This window comes from Rutilus rutilus (assembly GCF_951802725.1).
Source record: "Rutilus rutilus genome assembly, chromosome: 21".
NCBI classification, from domain to species: Eukaryota; Metazoa; Chordata; class Actinopteri; order Cypriniformes; family Leuciscidae; genus Rutilus; species Rutilus rutilus.
Genome location: NC_140226.1, coordinates 30,912,177 through 30,936,021, shown reverse-complemented (window position 1 = coordinate 30,936,021; position 23,845 = coordinate 30,912,177). Strand labels below are relative to the sequence as shown.

The 23,845-nt window shown below is 38.2% G+C and overlaps 1 protein-coding gene across 9 annotated transcripts in view; it reads left to right on the top strand.

The window, feature by feature from the left end:
* Positions 1-23,845, top strand: part of smoc1 (SPARC related modular calcium binding 1) — a 54,765-nt gene that overhangs the window by 7,516 nt on the left and 23,404 nt on the right. For 4 of the 9 annotated variants that reach the window (XM_084393560.1, XM_084393558.1, XM_084393562.1 and 1 more), the window contains exons 2-9: positions 4,882-5,047; positions 8,857-8,946; positions 12,915-13,027; positions 13,460-13,559; positions 15,768-15,818; positions 16,987-17,034; positions 20,054-20,143; positions 20,261-20,341. In XM_084393560.1, the coding sequence (XP_084249686.1) occupies positions 4,882-5,047; positions 8,857-8,946; positions 12,915-13,027; positions 13,460-13,559; positions 15,768-15,818; positions 16,987-17,034; positions 20,054-20,143; positions 20,261-20,341 (739 nt within the window). The remainder of the gene's footprint in view (positions 1-4,881; positions 5,048-8,856; positions 8,947-12,914; positions 13,028-13,459; positions 13,560-15,767; positions 15,819-16,986; positions 17,035-20,053; positions 20,144-20,260; positions 20,342-23,845) is intronic. The other 5 variants (XM_084393566.1, XM_084393563.1, XM_084393561.1 and 2 more) reach the window with 5 other exon arrangements.

Genomic DNA, 23,845 nt, shown 5'->3' with positions numbered 1-23,845 from the left:
ATTGTGCTTGGTTTGTGAGCTTGACTGACGTGACCTGCCAGAACTAATGCCACATGATTTTTTCTTCAAATACAATTCAATTCACATTTATTTGTACAGAGCAGCTTTAGTGATCTGTTATCAGAGGTGACTGTGTCGAAGTTATGTGTTAGGCAGATACAATGAGCTCTTTGAAGTAATTATTACAAGTTGTGAGCATCATGATTACAATATCCAAAAGTCCAGAGTTTTGTGATCTTGGTAAAATACACAGGAACTAAACCATTTAGGGCCTAATAGGTCAGTAGCAATACTTTGTAATCGATGCGTAACTTAATAGGTAACCAGTGTAGAAGATAACAAAATTGGTGTTATATGAGCATATTTTCTTGACCTGCTCTAGCAGCTGCATTTTGGACTAATTGTAGCTAATTGTAATATACAAAAATTGCTGTCAAAGGCAATTTGCCTCAATCTTATCTGAATTTAATAGAAGAACATTACTAGTCATCTAACATTTTATATCATAGTCCTTCCTTCCTTCCGTTTTTTTTTTTTTTTTTGTGGGTGATCAGACAGTCAGTGAGATTCGCCAGAAGAACGACTGTTCCTTAGCCAAGTTGTATCATTAGAGTGACAAAGTAGGAAGTTGAGGAAGCAGATTTACAGTTAGCCTGGATTTAATTAGTGATCAGAGAAGAGGGATTATGATTGCAGATCTCCTTCGCATGAAATCTGACAGTCGTTACTGAATAATGCAAAGCTGTTTTAGGAGGGGATTTGAAGTTTGCATAACCAGTTTCTAACACTCTGCTTTTCAATTTTCATGCATGCACTAAAAGTGAAAGTCATTTTTTTTCTCTATTATTACATAAACATTGGTCATTACATATTTAAGTGTAACCTTATAAGTTGAAAATATGCTAAATATTGTTTGAAATTGAGTTCTAATTTGAAACATAACTCTCCCTTATTTTCTGTACCTTTTTGTGAGATGCCAGCTACATTTGGCTAGGCCCGCTAATTTTGTAGCAGCCAATCAGAAGTCGGCTTTTGTTCATCATTTTTGTTGTTATTCTTCCTAAAGGTAATGAGTGCTTCACACATTATAGAGAGTAGCTCTGGCACTCCTTGTGAAAACCACACACACACACACACACATTGAGAGAGAGAATGCCTGCCAAGAATAAAAATCCATCTGTGCAATGAGATTTCTCTGGTGTCTCCAGCTCGTCCAGAAATCTCCACTTTATTGTGAGGAGTCCAGGCAAAAGTTAAGAGTATCCTTGTTCTCAAAATAGAGTTCTAAGAAGAAACATTAGTCACAAACCCCAAACTGAAAAACAAGAAATTTTTTGGAGATCACTTGTAATTAGAAAAATGTGCTTGACAAATTGTTCAATCAACAAGAGGATTGTTTTTAACGATTTACATATGAGTTTAGTAGTGTCAGAGTAGGATTTATGGATTGCTGACTACTGAACCGATATTTCACTCTATAGGAAAGATTTGTACTGATTGAGAAACCTTTGCAATGCAATAATGAATTACGTACAGTGGCCCCAAAAGGCATTTAGGCACCTGCGCCACAACTAAATACAGTTATAAATTTATGAATATCACTGCATTAGTTGCAAAAACAAGGAATTTACTAAAAGATATAAGCAATATACTGTATGTATGTTAGGTTATAAATGGTAAAACAGACAAAACTGTTTAGGTATTTGGTTGTCGGGTATTAGTGGAACATGTTTGGTGAACGTTAGTTGTGACAGAACTTTTAGTATCAGTTGTTTGTTGATGCCATTCGGTTTTGTTATCTAATGCAATGCATTAGAAATGTGTGACTTAAATGGTTAGTTCACCCAAAAATGAAAATTCTGTCATCATTTATGTCATAAATGACACCCTAATGTCATTTTAAAACCCGTACACCCCATCTTTTTGATCTGAGAGCTTTCTGTCCCTCCATTGACAGCACGCAACTTACACTTTCAAGCCCTAGAAAGGTAGTAAAGACATCATTAAAGTAATCCATGTTCCTCCAGTTTGAATAAAGTGGTAAACTGTGTTTTTTGCACAAACAAAGCGCTCGCATCACTTCATAAAATTGTGGTGGTTAAACCACTGGAGTCACATGGATTACTTTAATGATGTCTTTACAGAAAGCTCTCAGAGAAAGCTCTTTTTTCATTAATAAAATCTTCATTTGTGTTCCGAAGTTGAACCAAAGTCTTACGGGTTTGAAACGATTTGAGGGTGAGTAATTAACTCAACACTACTAACCCAACACTAAGTATCCCAAAATCTACAAATACTTTCTGGGGACGTTATTGTAAAATGTGAGAATGGCAGATGTTTATGTTGTGTAGGCTTCTGTGCTCCTCTGAGTTCTGTGCTTAACTAAACTCCTGCCCACACAAACTGACCGAATGTGTGTGATTCATTTCACTTCCAGTTATACACTTAAACAGTCTGTTATACTTAGGCTCATATTTTACAGATAAACACATTTTCACAGACTTAGTCATATATCAGTATGCTTTCAATACGAGGTGATGCATAAATATGTCCTCTGTTCCATGTCAGTTGTGTATGTTGTTAACTTGTGTGAGATACACACTAACATGTGTGATACACACTAATATGTGTGAGATAACGCTTTTGGACACTTAATTGCATGTTAATTGCAATAAAATGAAAAATGTCATGTCTTTAAATATATTTGTAATTACACATTTGTAATGAAGGTGCAATTTAGTACATTTAAAAATATATTAACTTTAAATGTAATATCTTTAAATGTAATATTTCACACTACAGTTAAAATTATGATCATGTACTTTACATGAGCTTTAGTATGTTAGTCAGAACTTCAAAATAAGTGTACTTCTTTAAAGCACAGCAAAAATATATGACTTTCAAGTTCTGTCAACTACCTTTTTAGTCGTTTTCATGTCGTTTTTAGAGTTCAAATGACTGGGAATTCTGTAAAATATCTTATTTTTTAGTTTCACAGACAAAAGAAAATCATGCCGGTTTGTAACAACATGAGTGTGAGAAATGATGACAGTATCTTAGACTATAAAGAAGTGCACTGTAGGTCGTACAACTGGGTATTGTGTTACGCCTTGTCATAATGTAACCATACAGAACACATCACTGAAATATGCATGTGGTCAAGATGAACATGGTAATCAAAGTTTTCTGAGGGAGACTACAACTGTTTGGCTTTGCCTGTTGCTTTCTTTTAGTTTTCTTCACAGAAAATGGACAAATAGACAAAATCACCATCTGGACGTGTATTGAGTTGTAAATCTCCTTTAAAGCAGCTTGCTTTGGATGCAGCATTTATAGTGCTACTTAGTCTGGGCAGCTTTCTCTAGGAATATTTTGGCCTGTCTTAAAAAACACTAAATATTTTCTTAGGCATTTATTTTTAATGTGGCTATTTTAGATTATTTACCCAAGTGAGAATTAAAAAATATACAGTGTGATATGGACATACAGTATTAATATATAAGCACCATTTAGTACAGTAAAATATGTACTAAAAGGAGCCAGATTTCATAATGGCATACTCTCAGCTGAAAAAAATAAATAGATAAATGTCTGGTCTGTCTGTCATAAAGCACTCAGACGGATTCACTCCATGTCTATATTAGTGACATAATTTGGCTCTATATGCTTAATTGCTCAACTCAAGAGATTCAGTCCTGAGCAAAATTTTGTTGTCTGTGGTGTACTGTATGTATGTGTGTATGTGTGTGTGATCAGAAACGGTCAGCTCTGTTTAGTCAGATGGGTCTGGTTAAAATGGAAAATGTGCCCTGTGTTTCTGGCAAAAGCTACCCTTTTTCCAGTAGAAGTTCTCCAGTTTGTGTACCTGATGTGCTGTGAGACCACTGTCACTGCATGATGGTGCACAATCTATAGCAAATTTGTCTTGTACTGCTGTAGGGAGGCCAGCATATATCTACACTGAGTTAAGCTGGCTTTTCTTTCTCTCTCCCTCTAAACTGTTCAGACTCTTCTGGCCCTCTCAAAGATTGGGGGAATATGAAATTGTGGAAATTCAAGAATGATGTATATTTGAGGTGGCCTGTTACATGATAAATGCAGCTAAGGAAAAAGAAGTTAGGACACTGGTTTAGAGGGAATAGGATGTTGTTGTTTTTTCCAATTGGAGTGAGAAGAAGAAAATTACTTTTTTTTAATCAACATTTCTTTTAATAAAGTCAGTATGACATCAGAAATTAACCCGTTTACTTCATAACGCACATTCCTGGTCTTTAATGTTCATGATTCACGAGTGTCCATTATTCCGGGGATATAAAAAATGCCTCCATTCTGATATGGAATATTATTTAAAAATGTTTACCTAATCAATCAGTTACTAAGAATAAAATTAAGTCCGTCCCACTTGTAAATACATCACATTTTGGATGTAGAGTGAGTAGAGTAGAACTTGACTTCAAGCAAAAAATCAGTCTATGGAGGCAACAAAGGGCATGTGAGAAAACTGAATTAGATAGATAGATAGATAGATAGATAGATAGATAGATAGATAGATAGATAGATAGATAGATAGATAGATAGATAGATAGATAGATAGATAGATAGATAGATAGGTCTTGGTAATTATAAGTCACAACAGAAATCTTTATAAGGCTATGTGATATTTCAGCTGAGCTATTTTAAGATTCATGATTCATGGCAATTGCACCAAATGATCCTTCTACTAAAACCTGTGAAACTCATTGAACTGTTTTAAAGCTCAGCAGCTCTGTTTAATTTATTGCACAATCATTAAAGTCTAGTCAGGGTATTCTGTCAAGTGCTCCATTGCTTATTATATTGTCATGCCCTCACTGCTCTTTATATTTGTACATGTGTGTGCAGTGGCTTATAGGGGAAAGAGAGAGCCCATGTTCCCCTGCGTGCTCCAGGGGTCACGGCAAGCCTGTGTGTGGGTCAGACGGACGCAGTTATGATACCAACTGTGACCTGGAGAGGGCGAAATGCAAGGACCGCACTCTCACCCTCGCCCACAGGGGCCGATGCAAAGGTCAGTGGACATCAGAAACTTTTGTGTGATCATTTCTGAAAACCATTGAGGCATTTTGAATTGCATGTGAGGATTGTATCGTGTCAGTTTCACTTTATTTTGATGGTCCCTTTAACACATTCTGTTGACTATAAGTAACGTTTCACCTACATGTCTACAAACTGTCATTAGAACGTTAGTAAAGTATTAGTAGACTGGTATAGGGTTAGAATAAGTTGACATGTACTTGCAAAATTATGTTTTTGGAATGTTTATCATCACAATAAAGATTTGGCAGATATTAAGCAGACTGTCTACTAATACTCTAATGAGAGCTAGGTGGCATGTAGTTGAAAAGTTACTTATAGTCAACAGAATATTCAAAAGGACCATCAAAATAAAGTGTTACCAAAACGTCTGTTAACATAGTTATGGTGTACATGCACAGCATCCGAATTTTTTAATATCTTTAAAGCAAGACTAATTTACTTTAAAATTGCATAAAATGTTTCCTGACTTGTTTTCAGAATAGATCTGTTGCGTATATATTGTGTTTTCCCCTGTGACCTAGTTTTCCAATGTTGTCTGATTAGTCATTTAGTTAACCTGTCGTCTCATTAGTCATCTCGTTAGTCCCTGTGTATTTATACCTTGTGTTCTCCCTCAGTCTTTGTCCGTTCTTGTCTATGTTTTACGTGGTTGTGTTCGGATTTGATCATTAAATACTATTAACTTGGACTATTCCTGTCATGCGCTTCATTCAACACACACGTTCCCTGACAGAAGAACGGACCAATACAGGTTAATTTTTTGGGGGGTATTCCCCTTTTCGTTTTTTCAATTTGGATCTGCTTGCTTGTCCAGCTGCTCTGCCTGGAGCAGGGAGAACATCCGCTGGAAGAACACACTCTGGACTTTATCCAGCTTGTGTGTCAGACACACTACCTGCACTACTTGCTCTGTGTATTTTATCACACCAGCCTGAGCGAGCTGTCCAAGGCATGCATTCCAGCGGACAGTCCAAGGGAAAACTTTGTCGCATCCGTGGAGTGGGTGCTGGTGAACAACAACTCCCTGTTCCCCTTCGGCCCGGCTGAGGACGACACCAGCCCCTCTCCACATCCAGAGACCAGCCATTCATCACCGACGACCAGCACGATGGAGATATGAGAGCCCACTACTACGACATTGGACTTCAGCCTGCTGTGACTGACAAGACCGAACCTGAAGAGAGGACGGAAGTAGTCGTCACCCCGGAGCCTGAACCACAAAGGTGTGTCTGACCAGGTGCGTGAGCCCACTACATCATGTGCTGCTGAGGGAGTGTTAATGGAGTTCAAGAGCTAGGAGGAAAGCCCCACCCACAACCTCACTGCGGTGGATGGGATCGCTATGGTTGCTGGAACATTTTTTTGGACCATTGGATATGTTTGAGGAGGTAATTCCCCTGTTCCTCCTTTCCCCGCTGGTTCTGTCCAGCCCTGTATCTTCTGTGATCCCTCCCAGACTCCCTCTCCTGCTTCCTCTAACTGCCTGTTCCTCAGCCTAGTTTTCCCATGTTGTCTGATTAGTCATTTAGTTAACCTGTCGTCTCATTAATTATCTGGTTAGTCCCTGTGTATTTATACCTTGTGTTCTCCCTCATTCTCTGTCCGTTCTCGTCTGTTCTCGTCCACCTCCTCTGGTACCCTTCAGCCCCTCTTCATCTCCTGCACTGAAGTGTGTGGATCTGCTTTGGTTCTTCAGGCCACTAGCTCCGCCTAAAACAGAGGATCCCCTGGCTCCGTCTCCAGCCGCTGAACCCAACACTCCACAGCAGCCTGTCGATGCATCATCTCCGCATTGGCTCCACCACAAACCTTCTGCCTTACGACTCCACCGGGCTCCCTCGTCCCACAGGCTCTGCCTTGGTCAGACGTCGTCCTGCCTGCCCCTTTGATTCCGCCTGGCTCCACCTTTCCCCCAACTACGCCTTCATCCTCAGTTCCACCGGCTCCACCTCAGTCTTCAGGTTTCTGTGTTCCACCTCGGATGCTTGTCGCTCCGGCTCCAGCTCTGTCTCCAGTTCCAGCAGTGTCTTGTGGGCTCTTCGGCATGTCAGCTCCACCTGGGTCTCTGTCTCCATTGGTGTCTCCATCGGCTGTTCCCAGGGTGGCTCCTGTCAAGCCTCCACCATGGCTCCTCCCGCCTTCTCGTCATGGTTGGTCTCTGGACCAACATCTGGCTCCTCCTGCTCTGGGCTCCCTCTTGGCTCCTCCCACCCTCCACTCCCCCTTGGACTTTTTTGTTGGACTCTGTTTTGTTTCACCCCTTCCTTTGCCCTCCTCCAAAGCATCCGCCCTCCTTCCTCAATTGGACTGTTCTGTACGACGCGAGGACGTGCCTTTTCAGGAGGGGGCGTACTGTTGCTTGTATATTGTGTTTTCCCCTGTGACCTAGTTTTCTCATGTTGTTTGATTAGTCATTTAGTTCACCTGTCGTCCCATAGATGTCTCGTATCCGTTCTCGTCTATGTTTTACGTGGTTGGTTCTCCTATGTTTGGATTTGATCATTAAATACTATTCCTGTCGTGCACTTCATTTAACACACACATTCCCTGACAATATCAGCTTAAATCTTACAAACTTTAGTGAGGTTTAAAAGCCGGAAAAAAATTGCAAATAGGGTAAGGAAAGCAAACTTAGCTATATTATCTGATAACAAGCTTTATTGTCATATGCATTTTGAAAAATTAAGCAGTGGTGCTCATGCGTAATGCCAGATTTAATATTCTTTACCACTAGATTACTGAACCCTAATAAGTATAACATGTCCACTCAAGGCTAATCAAGGTTATGAACTCAAGTGCAATTTAATATTAATAAACTTAAAAACTTAGACCAAAAACCTCACCAAATGCAGAGTTATATATAAAGATGAATCTAGACAAGAGGGCTATTATGATAGACTTTAGTCAGGGTAGACACCATATTGAATTTTATGTGGATGTAAATGAGGCTGTGAGTGATAGACTTTTACAGTCTTTACAATGGCATGTACCGTATATAGGTCCTAAATCACGTCATTTTCACAACTGACAACTTTCACATTTGTTTTATGATGTTCTTGTCTATTGAAAGTTTTTGGAAAGATACTTTATCAGCTGAACAATATGTTGTTAAACAACAGTACAATCAATTGAACACGCTGTAATTGTATCCCTCACAGCCTTGTTTTTTCATTCCTGTCAAAAATGTAATATGGTGCTACCCTGACTAAGGTCTCACAAGAAATCTAATCCTAAAACAAGAAAAACCTGTGCTTCATCCGAAGTTGCATACTGACTGAGTAGGTACCTGTACCACATGATTAAATGATTTCTTCAAAAAAGTCTCTATAGTATGAATGTGTTTAGTACTATGAAAATTTAAACTGGACGTATACATCTGCCATGTTGGCATTGTCATGTGAACCAAGGCATCAATTGTGATGCTAATCTGGCATTCATGACTCTTTTCCTGTGGCCTCATTGTATAGTAAAGTGTCCATCAAAAATTGCTGACTCCAGTTTTATGTTTTATACTACTCTTTTGGCATATTATTTGGAGAAGTAGGCATATTCAAACGCAGTGCTGAAAACTGGTAATAAAGGAAACAGGAAATTGACAGATGAACAATGAACAAGGCAACAGGAACTAGGAACAAGAACTTCAAAACAAAAGCACGAAGCAAAATAAAAGACCAAATTCAAAAACATGAAGCTAGAACAAAACTAAACATACATGACAGCAAGCTAGACTGTTCCTTGAGTATTTGTGTTAAGTAACAAATATGTAAATGTGTTTTTCAGGTATTTCAAGTAAAAACTGGGTGAGGATTGATCAACCTTTTCCTGCGCCCACACTGGTTTCAGAGGTCAAAGAGCTGACAGCTATGAAAGGTATGAGCAATGAGATGAAAACCTATGAACAGTTTCACCGTTTGTATCAAACCCACTATAGTGCAAACCCACTATAGTGCAAACCCACTATAATTTTACAAATAGTACTGTTGTTGTGTCACGGAATGTAGTTTTATACGTTTTTAGGCTAAACTGTAGTTATTTAAACTTCACATATGTGGTTTATAAATAAAGATAGCCCCTATCTTAAACGTTTCTTCAATGTTTTCAGAGATGTGAGCTCCAGGCTGACAGCGGCCGTTCAACGCTCATGTACCCGCCGAGAACAGCCTTACCTCGGCCAGTTCTTCTGTAATTTGCCACTGGCTCTAATGTCTCTATAGTGGTTAAACATGAGATATAATTTGTTTTTTGGGGTAAATCTACTGGGCAATCTTTGGTCTCATTAATCTATTATTTGTTCCAGAGCAAATAATTTTGGCTGAGAGCAAAATTTGTTTGTTGGCGACAAGAGACTGTCTTTATGGGTAAATCAGTAGCAAAGACTTTTGTGTTGAAAGGGTCTGAAACAAGGCTGTATACATGGACATTAGTTTTAATAACACCTTGTAAGACGCAACCAAATTGACCAGCGTTGTCATGTAAAATCCCCATAACATTTGAAAGGATACTAAGACAAAGATATCGCTTTCCTTAGCGTATTATGAATATGAGATTGACCTGAAAAATTAATGCTGTATCAGATGCAGGTAATCACACTCACTCATTCGATTTCTCTCTCTCATAATACTCCTCTCTACATAATCATTTTAGCATATAGCTTATATAGCTTTAAAGTAGTTACATGATACTTTTACGTATAATAGCTTTTAACTTAAGTGAAGCAACTTAGCATTCCTTCGTTACTAGTTCTAAAGTGGCGTTTTCAAATTAGTAATGGAGGCTTGGGCTCATGTATTAAACAATCAACTTCAGAATTGAATGGAAGGAAGTAGTTACACACAAGACACTATTTTTTTTTCAAGTCACCTCGTCGTTGTTGTTTTTATTTATTTACACACTTGTGTCGTCAAACTGTTGTATAAATGCAGGATCGCACTCCTACTCGTGTTGTGATGGGAGAAATGAAGCTTTTCAAAGCTTTGAATCAATTTAACCAATCGCTTCGCAAAATGTTTCACTGTTTCGAAGTGTTTGAAATGCCACAAGCTGGTGAGCCCTGCTGGTCAGGACAGTGTAAATGCAACAAAAACTCAGGCCAAACATGCATAAAAACACCTTTTACAAACCCATTGCAAATGCTTTATTGAAAGTAAAATCTATCAAATGCAATTAATTAATCATCTAATAAGATTAAATATCAAGTTTCTGTATATAATATATGTTCTTTTATCAAGTTTCAGGGCTTGTTTTTTGTTTTTTGTTTTTTGTTTTTTCTTGGATGACTACGCTGAACAGGCCAATAAGAGAGTATTAACTACTATTATTCCTTTTAATTATGCTAATGACTAATTAAAATGTTTACAAATGTATAAAAGTGATCAGAGATCAGGTAAAACCCATAGACACTTGTTCAGTGGTTCGCCGCTGGGCAGCGATCTCAGTGAATCCGCATGATTCATGGGTTCACGGGTTCACGGGTTACAGAGATCATCGCCCCCCAGTGGTGAACCATTGAATTTTGGAAATTTCGAAACAATTATGACATAAGAAGCCTCATTTACTGAAATCAGGTGACTTTGGCAGTTTGATACACACCCCAAACCACTGGTTCGAAACAAAAGATTCGTAAAAGTTTTGAAGCTTGCAGTGTTTTTACCTACTTTAAGCTAAACACATTTAAAACTTCTGTGGCAGCTTTGGCTTCACCTTCCTCACCATTTGTTTTCAAACTGGGTTGCAGTTTTGTCTTAGTTTCAAGTGTTGGCACCAAAAAGGTGGCTGATCTCAAATGAACACATCTGTGTGCGTGTCAGAGAGAATATACAGTCCCTGGAGCATTAGAGCAAACTACCAAGGGAACGCGTATGCCCACTGGTATGCATGTAAGTTTTTGCAGGCCGTGTTCACATACTGAAAGGCAGATTGACTGTCTTTAAGTCACGGTCAGCCTGCATCATAAGTTTCTTAGACTGGACCGTGTTAAACTGTCAGTTAAAGGTGCATGATCGGTGTCATCACTGTTTTTTAGGAAAACACTAATTGGTGTCTATTAACAAACTCTCTTTAGATGTTTCAAATTGTGTACTGCTAAATAGAAACTTTGGTTAAAGTACCGTTATTTACTCAGCGTAAAGTTCATATACCTTACAAAGAAAAAACATCTTTAGCAAACTGAAATAGGAAATTGAAATTAAAAAACAAATGGACAGCCATGGACAGCCAAGACAGCCATTTACCAACAATAACACAAAAAAACGCATATTTTGTCCCATAGAAATTTACATAAATTCACTGAATTGTAAATATATTATATACATAATTAAGGCTTGTTTTGTCCTGATTTTTTTAGACATGTTCCTGGATCAACATCTAATTCTAACCATATCCCTACCCCTGAACCAATCCCTACCCATAATTTATCCCTAAAATCAGAGGGAAATGATAGGTGAATAACACTGATGTAAAAGCACCGGACTCTATAAGCCTAAGCGTGACATAAACTGTAAATTTGTCCCTCAAATCTGATTGGTTGATTGGAATGTTATTCCAGGATCAACAAAGATGTTGATCCAGGAACATGTTGCACTCGGTGAAATCATGTTCTGCATGTTGTAAAAACTAAAAAGGTCAGATTAACAACTGATGTTTTGAGGTTTGGTTGTTCTGTATATATCAGTATAATTCAACTCTTGTGTTATCTGGAGCTGACTGCAGCCCACCTGTCTCTTCCAGTCGATCGGTCACAGACTTCACAGATACAACAGGTGTTTCTCATTTTTGCATCTAGGATGATTTAAGAGCATCTGCTCACAGGCATGCGTAGGGCAGATTTGCAGTTTGTCTTTGTGTGCTTGCTGAACTTACATCTGTCCGGGCTCATATCTTCACGCAAGGATGGCATGGTTTTTAGCCTCCTCATTTTTGGATGCAGTCCAGCACTGAGGTCCAACTTGTAAGTGTTGTTTATTTGACTAGGATGACTAAATACTCTCTGTATTCATACAAAGTGCCTACATGTTGGAACACGACACTCAGCTTCGCCATTTCAAAACCTCACATTTTCCTTGTTTAGATGACGTTTCAAGATTAAGAATCTTCATGATGCATTTCTTACCACAAGTGATGAGATTTCTTTAGATGGTTGTCTAATGAGATGTCTTTTCCAATAATCCTATCTTCAGATATCCGCCTGTTAGTTGTTCTCAGGATTTCCATGGTCATGGAAATATCCAGCTATTTTTAAATTGTGGTTTTTAAGCCAGGAAAACTCATGAACAATTAATATCTTTAAAGGTTATGGAAATGGAATTGATTTATTTATTTTTTATCGTGAATATATATTTTTGTAGTTGCCCAGGACTAAAATAGAATTGCTCTTTGTGATTGAAATTTCCCCAAAAAACATTTTTTAAAGGCTCTTTCCTAATAATCATATCTTCAAAAATGCGCCTGTTAATTGTTTTTAGGATTTCCATAGTCATGGAAACATCAAGCAATTTGAAATGGTGATTTCCAGGCCTGGAAAACCAGAAAATGAGTAATACCTTTGAGTAATACCTTTAAAGATCATGGAAATGTCATGGAAATGACTTGGTTCTAAAATATAATTGCTGTTTTTCAGTGAAATTTCTATTTATTTATTTTTAATCCCTATCCAGTAATCATAAACAACTGGAAACGTCATTTACTCAGCCTTATACGTTATTCAATTTGTTAATTTCCTAGATAATATTTTTTTATAAAATCCCTGCAGAATCAAACCCATTGTGGCACTAGCTTTATGTAAGTTTAGCTGCAGTTGTACGTCAAGTGTGTAATTAGGCATGTTTGTTTCTGTATTACAGAAGCAGGCCAGACGAAATGTCGGACTGAGAGGATTCAGGCTCTGGAACAAGCCAAGAGGCCACAGGAATCCATTTTTATCCCAGAATGCAATGACGACGGAACATTTGCCCAGGTCCGACAGAGTCCCGGGCCAGTGCACTTAATATGTTGCTTCTGACATCGACAAATCCTAAAGCCTAAACCTATCTAGTGGACAAATTTGCCTTCTAACATCTTCCCCAGCCTTGATAGGATTCCAAAAAAATTGCACTTCCCTGTGTTTCTCATCAGCACGGCTGCTTTGGGAATCTGAATGGAAAGTGTACATTAAATCGCATTTATAGACTCGCAGCCTCTATTTCACCTGCGCCTTTGCTTTGTTAAACAGCGATCATCCAGTCCGCCTAAGCTTTTAATGCCTCATCGTTTATGAGAGTCGTTTTTCACTCTGAATAATTGTATTCCCCCAGCGCAAGCGCCGGGACGTTTCGTGCGGGTCGTCCAGGAGATACAAGAGCAGTTACTGGAATTTCCTCTCACCTCTCTCTGTCTGTATCTCCTCCAGGTCCAGTGTCACACCCTCACAGGATACTGCTGGTGCGTGACCACAGATGGCAAGCCAGTCAGCGGTTCCTCTGTCCAGAACAAAACGCCAGTGTGTTCAGGTACTGTATGTATGCAGATGTTATCTCTAGACTGTTTGCTTGGATTATTGCTTTGTGTTTAGGTCGTGCTGAAAAGCAGAACCGCTAAACCATCAGGTGCCTCGGTCAAGAAGCTGCGCCTGTAGTCCATCACTTTCAAAGCCATTAGACTTTGTTTGATTTAAATTGTGCTCTTTGTTTTGATGGAGTCAGCGTGATGTTAAACTCTAGCCACCGCTCTGTTTAGTTTACTTCTACTGTGTTTGTGCATGGAACTGAGAGGTGATGGATAATATCCTGGAGGACTTGCGCCGACTCCGAAAGTTCATCCATTTTTCTTTTCTCTACTTTAAGGTTTCTACATTTCTGCTCTTCTCTCTTTCTGTCTCTATCCAAATTCACACTCCATCAATCTCTGTCTTCATCTGTTTCATTCTCTACAATTTTTCCGTCTTCTCCATCATTGCTTTCTCGTTCTCTTTTTCATTGTATAACTGCTTTCAGTGGACAGTTGGAATGAGGGAGCTTTTCTCTTCGTAAATAAATGGGAACACTTTGCTCAAATGGCTCTGATTGTTCTGTTGGAGATAAGACCACCGACTCCTGCCAGAACTGGATTACGTTAGGATTGGAGCACCTGGTTCTATTTTTTTCTTGTGTCTTGACATTTTATGGTTACATGCTATCTCACGCTTACCTAACCCTGATGTAAAATGTCTACTAGCTTTCTGGATGGTCCTTTCAACCGTTGTCAGTTCAGTTCATCTGTAGCACATTGCAGAGACACCTGTGAAACCTTTGGGATTTTTAGCTTGTTCAATATAATTCATTATTTTATTGTTATTATTATGATGGGATGGTACAAAAACATACTTTTTACCTAAGTTACTTTACTTAATGCTGTTACCATTTCTGCACCACTAGAATTGAAAAATGCAATTACCAAACAAGTTTCCAAACAGATTTCCCACAAAACCCAGACAGCAACATAGTGTCGGCCCAGATCCTGGCCACATCTGGTAAATTTGTTTTATTGTTTTAATGAATAGGAAGTCCCGCCCTCAAACTTATGGCATTGGTTGAGTCGGTAGGTGTGTTCGACTTCATGTTGCGCTGCGTAGACTGATCGATCGACTCCACGCCACTGTTACAAATGCAAGAGCTATTCGAGAGCAGACTCATTCTGCACAGCTTCTCCAGAGCGGCTGGAAAACTCTTTTCATGTAATATTAATGTTATATTGTGACATGTTTATCAAAATAAAACTGATCAAATATATAGATCTTATAAGAGGCTTATTTTGAACTTTATTCTTATATATGCACGTGGTGTATTGAAAGTACTGAAAGTACGTTTTCAACACTGCAAGCGTCCGGTCGGTTAAATCCAGCCGAAATCGAACACTCTGTGACAGGCTGTGATTAGCATAGCATAGCATGCTACCATACTACTATCTGAAAATTGCCTTCCCTACCTTTAACCAAATTTTTTTTTTTTAATTCCACTTCATAACAATGGAACCAGAAGTGCTTAAATGCTAACTCATTTCTAGGTTTTGGCCTAAAAAAATACGCCATCCCTGCAACCTTCTGTATAACCAAAGATTTGTTACTTTTTTTTTTTTTCATGACATTTGATTATTCAACTCACAATGTTTTTCATTTTGTTTACTCTAGATTTGATTAAATTGTTGAGGAAATGTTTATATTTTTTGGGATGAGAACTGGAAGGCACTTGCTAGATGCTGTTAGGTAATGATAACACTTTAGCTCACAACTCTTTAGCATTACATCATTTACTGTTTCACACACTAGTTTTTGAAATTAATAAACTGTTCACAGTGTAAACTGTGCTTCAGTGCATCAGTGATTAAAAGGCTTACTTATAGTTGTCTCTGCACATTTAGCCGGAATAGTGGAAAGTATTTCTGTCCAGTAATTGTTTAATACGTTTCTAGGTTTTCTTCCTGCTGCTTGTTGTCCTGCATAAGATCCTGTAATTGTATTACTGTTTCTTTTTAAAAGTAAAGGATTCACATTTAGGTGCCAACCAGTGATTTAATTTTTATTTATTTTTTGCAATAACGTCACACTCCGATGTATTCTCGTCTCAAACTTGGTTCACTGTTCTATATTTCATGAATGCTCAAAAGATGGACCAGTCCTGTCCCAGAAATGAGTGAATCCCATGAATCACCACTTAAGTTAAATGTCTTGCACACGTTTGCAGGAAACTTCCGTGAATTTATGGGAACTCATGCTGGGACAAGTGGATTGTCAGGTAGTAAATTTCATTCCAAATCGCCCTTTTGTTCAAAGTTCTCTTTCTCTCCAGCATTGAAATTTTTTGACTGTCTAATCTTGAACTTATGCATGCCTTTAATCCTGAGCATTTGCACGTACTTGGATCAATGTGATTGATGATTGTTTGTGCATACAGTAACTATCCTCTCCTCAATGTATTTTATCTGTTTCGTGTCACATTAAACTGTGTTTTATGTATGGATATTAAATCCTGGAGATCTATCTAGCTGCAGAATTTATTTTCAACACTAATCAAACACGACAGAACAATCCTCACACTGATGTCTACACAGGAGACTTCAATCATGAAAAACAAACTGTAGTGCCATTCCAATCAGAATTGCTCAAAACAATTGCTTAAAATCTGGTGCGTTAGAACAAGGTTGGGAATATATTCTGCAGGAAGGTTTGTCTATAGTACCATTGTCAATAACAGTAAATAATAATAATAATAATAATAATGGTTGTAATAATTGTAACAATGGATAAATAAAATATTTATCTGTGTGCGTGCACGTGTGTGTGTGTGTGTGTGTGTGTGTGTGTGTGTGTGTGTGTGTGTGTGTGTGTGTGTGTGTGTGTGTGTGTGTGTGTGTGTGTGTGTGTGTGTGAGAGTGTGTGTGGTTCAGATATTCCCCACGTTATGGGGACAAAATGTCCCCACAAAGATGGCAATAATCAATATCCTTGTCCTTGTCCTTGTCCATTAAACGTGTGTGTGTGTGTGTGTGTGTGTGTACCCATACGTGTGCGTTCGTGTGCGTGCGTGTGTGTGTGTGTTATTTCTTTTTCGTATCCATAGTGAATGAACGCACCCAACACCTGGAATAATTTAAGGGATTGGCATTACATGAAACTTAATTTGTAGATAATAACATTTCAACATATTTAGAAGTGTGTGTGTGTGTGTGTGTGTTCTTTGGACTTTTTTTTTTTCTTGAGCTGATCACTGTTTCTCCCATTTGTGTAAGTTAGGATGTTACAGCTGTCACTTACATTTTGTATTCTTTTGTATCTGACTTTCCAAAGTGCATGCTGTGTTCCTACAAGTGCAGGTTAAACATATTTAACCTGTTCTCCCAAAGTGAGGTGGTTACTGTACTGCATTTCAAAAGTTGAGTAAACATTCTGCTCTCTCTTTAAAGGGTCAGTAACCGATAAGCCACCGGGACCTCCGAGCTCCGGCAGAAAAGGTGAGTTGAGATTCGCAGAAATGTGAGTGTGTGCACTTATGTATGAGAGATATTGAAAACTAACAAATCAGAAGGACGCCATACTGCAACGCCACTAAACTTTCTATTTTGTGTCTCCTTTTATTTATTTATGTACGATTAAATGTGTATCAGCACATTTAAATAGATGTCAAATGTGCCTCATATTTCTCTGACATGCTCATTTGGCCTGACTCTTTCTGTCAAGCTTTTACTTCAGACTTCAGTTTCTCGAAGGACCGTAAAGGATGAAAACCTATTCCAGTTGTTCTGTTTAACAGCCAGTGTAAGACCTTAGCACACATCAAAGACTGGGCTCTGTTACAGCAATGAAATCTCAAACAGCTAATATAGATGTTAAGAGCAGCAATGGCAGGCACCTACTTTTCTGGGGCCCTAACTCAGGAAAGCCAGATTGTCATTTACGGGCCCCGAGGGTGGCGTATAGGGGTTTGAGAGTGCGTTTAGGTTTGAACCACTGGGGTGGGAGATGGTTGTGCTGGGAATGTGTGGTAGGGTTTGGGAATGGAGTTTGCCTCTGTTTTTTCAGATCTTGTTTCACCTCTTCTGCACTGGGCTGCACTCAAGACAAAGTGCATGTGCACCAGATGTTTATGTCACCAGCAGGTGGAAGGTGGTTGTGTGCCACTGTACGTGAGTCTTTTGCACTCAGCCCTGTAGAGATCACTGTTGGGTTCCAGAAGTATAAATGCCATTCACACTCTTGATAGCATAATTGACATTAACACTTTTTAAGAAAGACCTACAATGAGCTCTGATGTTGTTGAAAATAAAGAGTCTATTCATTGTTGTGTTTTAGGCTTTAAAGCTTAAAAATCACATGTAGTCAACTTGGTAGTTAGTTAACGGGTAGCCTCCGCTAGTCTGTAAAAGTCTAGTCTTAGCCTCAGATGCCACGCCAAAGCCAATTGAAGGCAAGCCTGCAAACTTAGGCTAAAAGGCAAGAGGTCTTTTTAATGGATGTCAATGGAGGAGAGGCTTCACTATGCTGAATAAACCACTTTTGTGATGAAATAGCTTATCATTTACTTATCATTTACTAATCTTCAACATGTTTGCTCTTAAACATCTGTTTTGGATTGATCTATTTTTAGAGTTTACACCAATAAAAATTCAGTTTTATAAAAGAAGTCATGGTCAATTGCGCGACAGGTATGATTCGGTTTTCGGCACTTCTCATTTATTTCTATGGTATCCGCAAACAGTGATTGACTGTCGCACAACTATGAACGAAATTAAATGACGTCAAGGATGTAATGTGATTGGTTATCAAGGCACATGTGATCCAAGTTGTATGTTACGCTTTCTCCAATGTTAGAGCCACAAACTCTCATATCTCCCAATAATAAGACCATGGTCACGCCTATGGACCATTGATAGTAAATTGGAAAACACTTCAGGAGTTTTGAAGTCGTCATCTGATTGGTTGAATTCTACAAGATTCCGGGAGACGTGTGTGACACGTTCTTTACCAGTCCACCTGGAAACAAATCCGTCATGATGCCAAACCCCCTCATGGAAGAAGAAAGAAGTCGTGTTTACAACTGTGACAATGAGAGCTTATAGGGATCAACTAAACACTGGATTTTAAACAATTTGGAGACTGATTGTTGCCATTGTTGCAGTGAATTTCACAACGTTCTTCAATGAATGATTTATGGGTTGCATGTCGGTCTGTTATTGTAGGAATATTGACTTTATATCTTTTTACCCCCTAAACATGACACTGAATCAAACGAATTGTGATTGGTTGCTCTACATGTCAGTCAGACGGCCTCTGGGCGGTCCTTGGCCAACGGAAGCTGCTATGGAGTCCAGACCTTCTGCTGTCAGTCTGAAGGTTTGGCTTCACGAGACCAGTAAAAATCTGACTGTGGATAACTTTTTTTAACAGGCTAGTGGAGGCTAGCTAGGGCACTCGTAAGCTAGCTACAAAGCTTGCTACATACATAACATTATTTAATCTGCACAGCATTAAATGGATAGTTCTACCAAAAATGAAAATTCTATCATTTTCTGCCTCTTATGGTGTTCCAAACCTGCAATTCGGGTTTTTTCCCCACAAAACAGAAGATATTTTGAAACATTTCTCAGTGTTTGAACCATCCTGTAAAGCCTAAAACACAGTAGTGATTTGCAATTCTAAATTTGTGATCTGCCTTTTGTTTTTCAATCTTCAATTTGAATCAAATGCTTAAAATCATCTCATTTTTATTTATTTTTTTATTGGTCACTGTTGCTCTCAATGACACATTCTCTGACTCAGATGTTTAAAGCTCTTAAAGACAACAGACAACAAAACTAATTGGCTTTTAACAATTTATAGTTCATTTTATTACTACTGCCATTATCTTTCTAAATGACCCTTGTTTATATAAAACTAAGACAGCGAATGATAAAATTCACTTTCAGAACATGTACTTATTTTGCAGAGGGGATCACTGATTTTAAATGCAAACATGATGGACAGGGAAAATTACAATGTCACTTTGGCTGTAATTCAGTTCAGTGAACTACATGTATTCTTTGAACTGGTTTTCGCTGCCACCTTATTGTGGCTTTAGCACTGTGGCTTTGGCCCCTCCACTGCCAGGGCCTACAATGATGTGAGCCACAAGGAAATCAGCCAGAATGCAATAGAACATAAGTGGGTAAGTACTGTAGGACGTTTGACATTTCTCAATTACAATGACACTTTTGACTGAGTGTGTTAAATGATCTACAATTGCTTGTTTATACACAATTGTATTACTATTTATCTAAACAGTATGCATATGAAAGCTAATTTACTGAGATGTGTGTGTCTGCTCTTGAGTGGATGAATACTCTTATTTATCTGTGTTTTCTGACTTGTATTTTCTCTCTTTGTACCCTCTATCCCTCACCCACTTTGTTTTCTGTGCTAATGGCCGGGCCATGTGCAAATCCCAATCATTCAACAGTTGTGGAGAGTAGATTGTATTAACCTCAATAATGGTAGTCTCTTTCCGTTTCTTTCTCACCCTCAATCCAGATGATGGCTCCAAGCCCACACCAACCATGGAGACGCATGTTGTCCCAGAAGGTGAGGGTAAGTTTCGACCACATGCAAATACAAGCAACATGAGCACGAGTCTTGCATTTATGTATTTGACTGATATCAATTTGTTTAAAACATCAATTTTGTTTTTGTTTTTTATCACCACAGAGATTACAGCTCCAACATTGTGGATTAAGCAGCTGGTGTACAAAGAGAACAAACAGAACAGTTCAAACAGTAGGAAGTCAGGTGAGAATCTATCCATCCATCCATCCATCCATCCATCCATCCATCCATTCATCGTCTGTCTGATATATTCTGCTCTATCAATTTCAGTTGTCTCACAATGGTTAATAGCTGATTTGATTTCTTAAAGATATAAATGGAAAGAAAATCCTGTTAGTCCATTTCCCTCTTAAAACAGTAATGACCAAAAACACACAATTTCAAGCAGAGCTTTGTGTTGACACACACAAGACTGATGGCCAGCCTACACAGCTAGAAATATTTCAAAGCATCGTCATTGCAGCGTCCAAGTTGGTACATTCAAGCGCCCTTGATTGTGCAACATTTCTGTTCCAGTTTTAGATTTAATATTCAGCATGTCCAGGGAGGAGAAACCCAACACCGCTAGAATTATGGCGCCCCTCTTTCTCTGTTTGTCTCAGCTCTCCTCTGTGTAATTTGTTTAGCTTTCTGTGTCTCCTTTACAATTTCCTTCAAATGAGTCGAGCACCCTCTGGGCATGCTCAGTCAACTCCGTCAAGTTCTGTGAGGTTTTTGGGCAGTGCGGTTGAGAGGTAGGGATCTGAATTTTTGTGGCACAGGAGGAGAGCAGACTGAATGAGGGTGTGTGTGTGTGTGTACTTGTACAACTATCTTTGTGAGGACCAGTTTTAGACCATTGGACTGAGGACAAAGAGAGCCCTTTAAAGGCCTGTTTGAGGGTCAAGACTTGGTTTTAGGGATAAGGTTATAATTGGGTTAAGGGTAGGTTTAGGGTTCGGGTTCGGGTTAGGCACTTAGTTGTGATGGGTAAGGTTAGGGTAAGTGACTAGAGATTGCATTGTGTCAATGAAAGTCCTCATAAAGATAGATGTACAAGAATGTGTGTGTGTGTGTGTGTCGTATACGTCAAATTGTGTATGCAGTTCCAGTGGCGTTCCCTTGTTTATTGCCTGGGTGGCCTATAATTGGTAAACATTGAAAAATAATCAATTTATTTCACCAGAGAATAACTGACAAAATTTTGACAAAAGATATTCTGTGCTGAAGGAAACACTTACCTTGAGCAGACACGTTGTATATCTAATCTGACACGTCTTTGGAACGCTTCAGAGTCTCCTCCTGTGACCAATTAGCATCTGTTGCACATCAACACTATTCAACCCGAGTAGCAGATCCACGGTCATCACAGGGGTGCTATTGGTGCAGAAGTGACGGAGTTGGCATCAGGCTCCACCGTTGCTGCTCATGGGAGTGTGTGGGATCTGGAGTAAATTGAAACACTGAGATGTTGTTTTTGCTGCTAAAGTAAATCTCGAAGAAAGCCAAGTTTCCATCTCTCAGTGCATTGTGGGTGGTACGCATCAGTTCGATCTTTCACACATCAGCTCGTGCAGTTATAACAGTGAACATGCTCATCTGAGGTGAGGTAAATTGTGTGTTTCTTTGGTAATTGTGGTTGTGGTCCCCATGAAACAGAACAAGCATAATTATCATTGTGTCCCCTAAGATTTGGGGGTAGTAGTAGCATTACAGGTTTGGACTAGCTACTGTATACAAAGCTCCCTATACTGGTTTGAGTGCAGGTATAGATATTCGGCAAAAAAAAAAGGATATATAGAGTTACCGTGATACCGCAAACTCTAGAATAGCCTTTTAACCATGGTGACTGTACCAGCAATTTTGTCCTTTGTGCCTTAAAACTTATAGGGTCGCAATTTCCATAGACATTTTGGGACCACCACATGGCCTCAAACTACTACTTCTAATCCTTATGTATTGCTATTGTTATTTTGAACCCGACACAGTGTGAATTAAAATACTTATTAATATCATTTGAATGAACTGAGTAAATTCTGATAGTCAATCAGTTTCAGTGCTATATCAACTAAAAAGGGGAAAACATTTAGACATTTCTTTTTAATGTTCTGCACCAACCTTTTTGTATTTTGAAATGTTTCAGGCATGACTGTTATGGGTATTATATTATATTATATTATATTTAGTGCTGGGAAACGATTAATCGCATCCAAAATAAAAGTTTGTGTTTACATAATATATGTGTGTGTACGGGGTATAATTATGTTGTATATATAAATACACACATATGCATGTATATATTTAAGGAATATGTGATTATTCATATATAAAATATTTATATATAATACAAATTATGTATACATATATAAACAGTTTATACATGCAAATATTTTTTTAAATATATATTTGCATATGTGTATTTATATATATACAAAATAATTATACACAGTACACACATATTATGTAAACACAAAATTTTGGAAAAGATTAATCGTGATTGATCGTTGCCCACCACTAATTATATTATATTATATTATATTATATTATATTATATTATATTATATTATATTATATTATATTATATTATATTATATTATATTATATTATATTATATTATATTATATTATATTATATTATATTATATTTAAATTACTTAAGTTACCTGTGTTTTTTAATGTGGCCCTCAATAATACATGATACCAATCCTATGATTTTATATGAGCAAACCAACCAAACAGAAAGAAGAGGAAAGACTAAATTATTTTTCTGTTCTTAATCTATTTCTATTCTTATTTTATTTACAGCTTATTAAAATGTGGGCATGCAATTGGCTGATATTTTAATGAATAACAAACATTTAAATATAAAATGTAATTGATTTTCTTTTGCGTTCTACAGAGTTAAAACCATTAAACCACTGTATGACAGAAGTTCTGTATCTTGTTAAATAAAGTCAGTAGTCATAAGTCATGGGAACACTAATGAGGAATAATCCCAATTTCTCAGAATGACCCAATATGGTAAGTCACTTTGGATAAGATATAACCAGGATGTGTCACATGCCCAGGAAGTTATTAAGCGATCATTGGCTCATTCTCTGTGAAAAACAATATATTGTGTTTCTCGATATACATCCAGTCACCAAACCTAGCACTGGCCACGTGAAGGAAATAAAAATGAAGAGGTTAGAGTACTTCTGAGGATGAGGACATGTTTGACATGATTGTCTATAAACCTTTCCATTTAGCATATTAAAGTTTGAGGAGAACATGGTGCCCACCCCTCCTCTTCTGGCCTATCATGCCCTCTTCTGTTACGTTATGAGCTCAGAATGCATAGATCCAAGACTGGAGTGATTACTTTCCCCACAGCTGAAAACAATTGCAGGGACGGCATATGAAGAAAGAGATAGAAAGAGAGAGTGCGATATACGCATCTAAAACAGAAAGGGAGAGAGAGAGAACACTTTGTTTAAAGGAGGCTGATAAGTCTGAGTTTCAAGCTATTTTGTTTGGCCTGATCTTGGCACGATGAAACACATGAGGCTCTGATTTTCAGCCGTTATAGTGAGGAAATCAGCAGAGTTTACCTACAACATACCGCGCATAAACTAATCAATACCAGCCTGTAAACACTGAGAGAGAACAACAGCAAAGCATTCTGGGAGCAATGAGGTCTCACCTCGGCTGTATCTCACTTATGTCTGTT